The 9467-nt window shown below is 31.0% G+C and overlaps 1 protein-coding gene across 1 annotated transcript; it reads left to right on the top strand.

Annotated features, from left to right (window-relative positions):
• Positions 1–7653: 7653 nt before the first annotated feature.
• LOC105787198 (F-box/LRR-repeat protein At4g14096) lies at positions 7654–8995 on the top strand. The gene is made up of 3 exons (XM_012613632.2): positions 7654–8375; positions 8499–8657; positions 8741–8995. The coding sequence occupies exons 1-3, from the start codon at positions 7785–7787 to the stop codon at positions 8993–8995; spliced, it is 1005 nt and encodes a 334-aa protein (XP_012469086.1). The 5' UTR covers positions 7654–7784.
• Positions 8996–9467: the final 472 nt, after the last annotated feature.

Below are 9467 nucleotides of genomic sequence, written 5' to 3'. Positions count from 1 at the left end.
TGTAAATTTATAATTTTTATACATGGGACTCTTTTGCTTCTGATTTCTAGGATTTTAGTTGTGCCGTGTATTTATCTGTCATCTTGTAGACTTACATGGCCAACCTTTCCATTGAATTTTCTGCTACTACAATCTCAAGTTGATTTGTTTCCTCTTGTTATCACCAAACATACCTGATACTCAAGGGCCCTTGATAGGAATTTCTTCGCTTTTAAAGGAATTTGTGGGATATTATCCAAGGTTAAACAAGCTAACATGAATGATAAAATGATGATTAAGAACATTTGATTAAATCGTGTATACAATAAAAATTTTAAATTATTTAAAATTTATAAAATTAATAAATAATTAAATATTATTATGATTATATTTATGTCTAATAGTACTTTTATTAATAAATAAGTTCAAAATAATTTAAACTTGAGAAAATATTATTTTATAATATTTTATATAATGTTTCAAAATTAATCATATATTAAATATACTTGTTCAATTTATTATTATTTTATTTATATAATTATATATTTTATCATATGTTTATGTAACATCCCATTTTTAGTGAAATCGAACAATGGTTTGGGACCACAAATCCGATGTCGAAGAAAATTTATTTTAATATTATTTTATGGTTTATAGTATGATAGAAATATCGTATAAAAATTTTGTTAAGAAATTTTTTGATTACATGTCTAATTTGATGAAAAGGACTAAATTGCATAAAGTGTAAAAGTTGAATTCTAGTAGCTAAAGGTATCAAATAGCTATGGAATTCAAAATTGGAGGTTCTTATATGGCAAATAGACCATTTAGAGGAGTTAGTAGATAAGGATGATTATTCATCATTGGAATTTAATAAATTATTAAGGTTAATTTTGGAAAGTAAATGATAAAATGATGATAAATAAATAAAATAAAACAAATTTTCATCATTTTCATCATCTTTCCTAAAATAAAACATGGAAACCCTAGCCATGGAAGCTTGAAGATAGACAAACTTATTTTGCTTAATTAGATCCGGATAGACCTAGTACGGAATTGGATCGAGGAAAAGAAAAAATATTGGATTAGTAGCTTACAAATCTACGTATACTTGTCGAGGTAAGTTCATGTAACTAATTTGTACATTTATATGTTTAAATTGAATGATATGTATGTAAAATGTATAATTGTCATGTATAAGTATTGATCACATATTCGACAAGTACTAAGTCCCATTTGAACCTTGGAAATTCGATGGATACAAATGACATGTCATTAAGGGTTCCCGAATTGGTTGTGGTCCTGCATGTGTTGCGGACACACTACAGTTCGCAAGAGCATTCCATTATTTAGCTCTTATGAGCATTCCGTTATATGGCTCTCACGAGCTTCCCGATATTTAGCTCTCATGAGTTTTTTGATTAATGGTTCTCTTGAGCTTCCCATTTATGGCTCATATGAGCTTCCTGATAATTGGCTCGCAAGAGCTTTTTGTTATACAGCTCACATGAGCTTCCCGTTACATGGCTCGAAAGAGCTTCCCGTTTACATGTTCTATGGGCATACCTATATATGAATTGATGGATTACAGATTTGTACACCTCGTATGTACTATCCGTGAATCTAACGATATTATAAATGGTTCAACAAGTAAAGTTCTGATATGAGACAATATGAATTCGAGACGAATTATTACGGGTATATACTTGAAATACGTGGATATGATTTATACATGTTATATGGACACATGATGTGGAAAGTATATGCACATGAAAATTTGATTATTGTTGAGCTCATACATGTTTCTTGATATTTATATGAAATATATGACTAACATGGTTGATGAGGATATGTGTTTAGGCTATTGGCCCAGTTTCTTTGGATATATATCTTGTATGCTTACCTTAAATGTAATTAAATGGTAAGTTAAATTCCATGTTATACGAACTTACTAAGCTTAAATGCTTACTTTGTTTTATTTTATCTGTTTTATAGTAATTCGGAAGCTCGATTTGGTTGGAAGCTGGTTGGAGTTACTTCACACTATTCATCAACCCATTTCGGTACATATAGCAAATTCATTTTGATTATAATGGCATGTATAGGTTAACTTGGCCAAATGTTGGCATGTAAATGTTTTGTTGTGATTAGCCACTTGAATGGCTTGTGTTTGATATATATATATATATATATATATATATATATATATATATATATATATATATATATGGCTTATCATGTTTGATGTGTGTTTGACATATTGGTTGTATGTGGTAATATGTCATGTTTAAGACATGATCATGGCTTGTTTTGATTGCTTTTTATGGCTTGATGATGTCCAAAAATGTTGATTTAGGTAGATAACAAATTGGGTGAGAAATATGGCTAGGAAAATGACCTATTTTTTTCCACACAAGCAGAGACATGGGCGTTTGTCTCAACCGTGTGTCCCCTGCATCTTTTAAATTGCAAAACAGAATGCTTACACGGCCTAGCACACGGGCGTGTGGATTGACCATGTGAGCCAAGTCATAGAGCTCATAAGATTGGACACGGGCTATGACACGGCCGTGTGTCCCTAATTCAAATGCCCACACGGCCTAAGACACGGGTGTGTCTCTTGACTGTGTGAGACACACGGCCTGGCCACACGGGCGTGTGTCCCCTGCACCTTTGAAAATTTTTAATGTTTTCTGAAAATTTTTTTGAGTACCCAGTTTAGTCCCGATTTATTTCTAATATGTATTTTGGGCCTTGAGGGCTCACCTAAAGGACAATATAATTGATTTTATTTGTTTCTGATATGAATGCTAGTTGATATGAAATGTGTGTCATTTGATCTGTAAATTTCGGTAATGCTTCGTAACCCTATTCTGGAGACGGATATGAGTTAGGGGTGTTACAGTTTATATATATTTTATTTGTAATTATGTATTTTTATATTATATATAGGATTTCCATTAACAACTTTTTGTATTAATTCATTAAATGAAAAAGGACAAAAATGGCATGTGAGCTGCAAATGCACAGAATGAGTGATTACAAATGAGGGGAATGTCTCTATTTATAGTTGAATTTTCTTAGATCTAACGGTACAAATCGAACTACACCAATTACTGAATCAATAATTTAAAGTAAGGGTGAGCAAAACTCGATTCGACTTGAAAAAATCGAAAAAAAATTCGAATTTCGAGTTAAACGAATCGAGTTATTCGAGTTAATCGAGTTATTCGAATCAACTCGAATTTTTTTTCCGAATTTTCGAATTGAGTTAAATTTTCAAATTCGAATAACTCGAATAATTCGAATAATTCGAATATCAAACTATAATATTTTACATTTTTACCCCAAACTCCTAAACCTTTTTACTTTTCCCTCAAAACTTTTACTCCTTCCCATTTTCCCCCCAAAACTTTTACTCCCCTCCCCTCCCAACCCCCCAATCTACCCAAAATCCATTTCCCACCAAAATTTTACTCTCCCATTTATTTTTTCTCAAAATTTTACTCCCAAAAACCCTCAAAACCTTTTATTTTCTCCCAAAATTATTACTCCCTCCCACTTTTCCCCTAAAACTTTTATTCCCATCTCACCTCCCATCTACCCCAAACCCTCCCCCTCCAATTTTTTTTTAATATTTTTCCTCCAAAATTTTACTCCCCCTATTTACTTTCTCTTAAACTTTTATTCTCCAAAACTTTTTATTTTCCCCCTAAACTTTTACTTCTCACCCTTTACCCTCAAATAAAAAATCAAAATTATTCAAAAAAAATTCACTAAACATAAATAGTAATAATTTTATTTATATCTACTATTTATATTATTAAATTAAATTTCACATTTTATATTATTTATATTATTGAATTGTTTAGTCATATTGAATATTTATATTAAAATTGAATTATTAATTATGCTATAAAATATTCGTGTTAAAATTTTATATTGGTATCAATTTCACATTTTATTTTAAAATAACTTTTATTAAAAAAATCATATTTTTACATTTAATATATTTTTAATTCCAAAATACATAGTGACAAGAATCAAGATAATTGAAACAACTAAGCAAGCAAAAAAGCTAACCAATATATAAAAATTAATACATAAATTATGAGGTGATGAAAGTTAATAAAAAATTTGATTAAGGTGGACAAATTTTATTATGATGGGTGACAGTGGTTACAAGGACCCAAAATTATTTTTTAAAATTTAACTCGAACAAATATATTCGATTCAATTCGATTCGAATTCCATCTCACTCGACTCGATTCGAGAAAACTTCAAATAAAGTTAGGATGATAAAATGAGATTCGAAAACTCGATTAACTCGAAAATTTTCGATTCGATTCGATCGAATGCTCACCCCAAATTTAAAGTTTAAAAAATGTGCATGGTTTCATCACGTTTGAATTTTAAAAAAATGATCTTTAAAAAAGTACTTTGAGTACACTCGTGTCAAAACATATACTTGTACCAAATGCATATACAAAATCATTATATGTTTTAAGAAACTTTGGATACATTCAATAAATTGTACTTCAATTTAAAATTTATTTTCAAATTATAAAAGCGATTTTTTAAATCACCATATCTTTATTTTTATTTTTATTTTTTTGTAAATTGAATATACCTAAACACAATTCATATTTTAAAGTCAAATTTCGATGTTCTTGAACATTTGCAGTAACTTAGTAGCTTACTCTCAACTTGTTATCTTTAAATCTAAAATTTTGAGAAGCTTTAAAAAATTATTATTCCTTCTATGCCAAGCTAAGAGATAGTTATAGTGTTCGCCATTACTCGGTTCCTACAACGACCCGTTACCCGGCCCATTTATTCTTACCTTAATAGGTATATAGTTCGTTATCATGTAGTTTGCCATTATGGTTCGTCTATACACTTCGCCATCATGTAAACGAACTCCTACTAGGAGGGTACGTGTTAACATGCATAGGGCCTATTTGATCCTAGTACATCACATCAATGAACTATATCTTATAAATACGGAAATGAACCTTTAGGTCAAAAGGGAGAGAAAAACGAACACTCAACAAAATTAATAGTCTAACACTTAGCAAAAAGATCAAAGAAATTAAAACTATCCAAAATATGAAATGATTAAAATTAATTAAAATAAATTACCTAAATAATCACCATTTTAGGGGTCGGACCTGCCAGCCCCTTGGCTCCGCCACTATTATTACCCTAATCAAAATAGACAGATAAAAAAAACCCTAATATTAGGCTTCATCTTCTTTCACTTTCTTGTAGACAGAAGAATTATTCCTTTTCCAAACGTCGCATTGGAATGGGTAAGAAAGTGACTTACCTGATTCAATTCTAATCATTCCTTCCTACAAAAGAAGCAGTTAGAACCTTTCTTTTATCTACTAGATGGAGATATGTTTTTGCTTTAGTTTCTAATCTCGACAGACAAACTTCGTCTCAAATGCCGGGTAAGGGTTGATGCTAACCATTTTTACGGGTGGATATCTGCTGCAGTTCATCGCGGGGTTAAACATCTCCCTTGACACTTTACCGGATGTTCTGTTTACTTGCAGGACATTGGTGAGTTTGAAAGTGGATAAAGAATTTTGTTTGTTCATCTTCCGAATCTAAACACTCTTCATCTCGAGTCAGTTGGATTTTTGAATGATGGTTCAGTTGAAAATTTCTTATCCGGCTGTTCCAGTCTTGAAGATATGGTCTTAAAAGACTGAAAATAAAAGCAACTTAAGTATTTCACATCAGTTGCTCGACTATACAAATCTAGCCTATTTCAAATACCTCGACCAAGTAAGAGGAGCCAAGTCTTCACTGCAGAATCTGCAATTTCTTGTCAAACTATATATTCCAATATTACATTACTCTTCAAGCTGATGCAACAACACTTTTTAGAGGGATCTCTAATGTATGTTCCTTCACTTATTCTCTCATACTTCTCTTCAGCTTTGTTTCTTTTGCCTTTTTTTCTGCTATATATAAAACTTGTTGCTTGTTGCAATATCTACTGATAGTGCAATTTTTGTGACTGTCATAGCTTCTTTTAAGCTGTGAACCACTTCCTGTTTTTGCTTCCTTGGTCAAACTGAATTTAAGATATACTATTTTTTTCATGAATTTAGAGGATATCATCATTAATCTTCATCTCTCGCTTTCAATCTCAAACTCTATAGAATTGCTAGGTTAAGTATTAATTATATGTTAGATTTATGATTTACATTTGAGGCTGATATTTATTTTTTCTAATATTAATGTTTCTTTAATATTTGAACTATGTTTTATCATTTTACTCAACACTTAGGGTGGGTTTGGATGGATAATTGGGTGCGGTGCGATGTGTTTAACTTATTTTTTGTCTCAAGCTATAATATCGTTACAGTATCTAATTTCACCATCAGCACTGTTTTTACACTAATCGCAGATAAATGTATCACTCATTCAAACCCACCCTTATTAATGCGAATATATTTTATTTTATAATCATCATCGATGACATCAGTTAATAATAATTAACCATAAAATCATAAAATTTTAGTAAATCTTTCCACAATCTCGATAGGTTAATAATAATAAACAAATAATAATTGACATTAGTCACCAATTTCCCATCCACTACTAATAGTGTACGTTACTTAATTTAGTATTTGAAAATCACTTAATAATTGGATTTAAATGTAATTATTTGTAATTACACAAAAGTGACATATGTGGGTAATCATTGTAATTAGTGTGTCTCACCGAATTGAGTGTAATTGGAACACCACAATTATACTTAATTTCCATTTTTGGAGGTAGGATGAGATATTGAAGTAATTACAGGTAATTACACCCAAATCTACTTTTATACAAATTATAAAAATTATATTATAAGCATGGATGATATGAGTGTTTAGATTATTATAGTGAAAAAACTCTTATATTATAAAAATTATATTATTTAAATCCTAAAATAATCTAAATTTATGGTAAAAAGTTTATTATAAAAACTAATTTACATGTTATAAAAATATTACAATATATTTATTTATAAAAGTTATGGTTTAGAAGTACGGACAAAACTTATTTATATGCTCATGTTATATATTATAAAATAATATATTTATTCAATAAAAATCTTATAGTTTTGTTAATCATAACTTATTTATAAACAATCACTTTCTAAAGTTATGATAAAAATTATATTATTTATAGAAATTGTTACGAAAGTTTTGAATAATTTATAAAAGCCTAACTCATATATAGGAAGATAATGCGCTTGAGCACACTCGAATCCATATTCTCTTACATTGGCAACTAGTTACCAACCGAGTTAATAATCAATCAATAAATTTATATAAAATTTAATAATTAAAACTACATACTAAAACTCAAAGCACCGTACGTTCAACCTAATCAAAATAGTCTATAAAAAGAAAACCCTAATGTTAGGCTTTATCTTTTTTCTGTTTCTGCCGTCTTCTTTCTTGTAGACAGAATTATTTCTTATTCAACTTGGAATGGCTAAGCAAGTGAAAATGGAGAATGTAGACAGGATTAGTGGTTTACATGATTCAATTTTAATTCACATTCTGTCATTCCTTTCTGCAAAACAAGTCATTAGGACCTCTATTTTATCTACCCGATGGAGATATCTTTTTGCTTTACTTCCTAATCTCCACTTTGATTTCGAAGGCGATTTGTGGCGCCGGGTTTATACAAGTTACAGGCATATTGACATTTATAGCTACGGATGCCTTGTGGACAAAATGCTGATTACTCATAATATGACAAATATCGATTAACTTCGTCTCAAATGTCGAGCAATGATTGATCCTGACCGTTTTAACGCGTGGATATCTGCTGCAGTTCATCGTGGGGTTAAACATCTTGATTTAAACATCTCCCCAGGCAAGTTCACTACTCGGCCGGCTGTTCTATTTACTTGCAGGACATTGGTTACTTTGAAACTGTGTATGGAATTTGATTTTGTTTTGGATGTTCCCAAGGGTGCTCACTTCCCGAATCTAAAGACTATTTATCTTGAGGAAGTTAATTTTTTGAATGATGATTCAGTTAAAAGTCTATTATCCGGCTGCACCAGTCTTGAAGATTTGGTGATAGAGAAATTTCTCATGAGCAATATAAGCAACTTCAATATTTCACATCATTTGCTCAAGAGATTGACTCTACTTTACACCTATCAAAGTGACTATGGTTGGATAACGATCGATGCCCCAAATCTAGTCTACCTGGAGTACGACGACGAATTAGTAGCAGGGTATTCACTGCAGAATCTGCAATCTCTTGTCAAAGCTGATATCGATATATCCAACAGTCTTGAAATTGATGGATCTACTTTTTTTAGAGGGATTTGTAATGTTCGTTCACTTATTCTGTCGGATACTTCTCTCGAGGTTTGTCTCTTCACATCTTCTTTCACCTTGTTTCTAGTACAAAACTTATTGCTTGTTGCCTTGTCTAGATTTTTAGATACTTTACAGTCTACTAACACACTGCAAATTTTGTGACTGCCATAGCTTCTTTTAAGCTGTGAACCGCTTCCTGTTTTTGCTAACTTGGTCAAATTGAAGATACATTGTTCTAATGATCTACGCCCATACTATGATCAATGGGAAAAGGGACTTGAAACTTTACTCTCAAGTTTGCCTGAACTAGAAAAACTTGAGTTTAATCAGGTATTGATTGTTCTAAGTTTAAGCTTCATTTGATTTCAAGTTGAAAAGTCTTACTGACTCCATTTTTATGTGGTTGATTTTAGGAAGCTCTCATCTCTCTGCCAGAGAAAGTTCCTTCTTGCTTGTTGTCTAAACTCAAGTCCATCAAAATTTCAGGCTTTACAGATGAAAGAGATTGTATTGGGAAGGCAAAGTATTTCCTAAAGAATGGTAGAGCTCTAGAGAAGTTGACTATACGTACAGCATTACGCTATTCTGAAGAAAGAAAATCGAAGATATCTAAAGTGTTGTCGGCTTCACCATGGGAATCAAAGCATTTCTGCATCTTTATTTTTTGATATTAATAAATAAATATTGTACTGTTGCTATTTATATTAGTCTTGCTCTTACCAATGACTCATTTGCTTGTGATTCAAAGAGTATCATTACGTGATGGAAATTGTTTACAATTTCACTACCTAAATTCTTATTAAATATAGAAAAATTTGAAGATGTGCATGTTACCTGAGTCTATCATACGCCCAGATAATTTTTAGATTTTCTTTTCTTTTCCTTTGATTCTTTTATCATGTTTGCTCTTTTTGATCAATTTTTTTTCTTGTTATGATTTGTTGTTCTTGGGTGTTAATCAAAGATCAATGGATCAACAGAATGCCACAAATTGGAGATGATGCAGTTGGAGGTACTTGTTAGAAATCAAACCGACTTTTAAAGTCGGGTAAGCATGCAGACAAGGTGGTAGCAAGCTGTCAAAAGAATTGGTCTGCAACTTGGCTTAACGAGGAAATTTGTTAACAATTACTTAGGATT

The sequence above is a fragment of the Gossypium raimondii genome, chromosome 1 (assembly GCF_025698545.1).
Source record: "Gossypium raimondii isolate GPD5lz chromosome 1, ASM2569854v1, whole genome shotgun sequence".
NCBI lineage: Eukaryota > Viridiplantae > Streptophyta > Magnoliopsida > Malvales > Malvaceae > Gossypium > Gossypium raimondii.
Note: the sequence above shows the minus strand (reverse complement) of the source record. Positions and strands in the feature narration are given on the sequence as shown.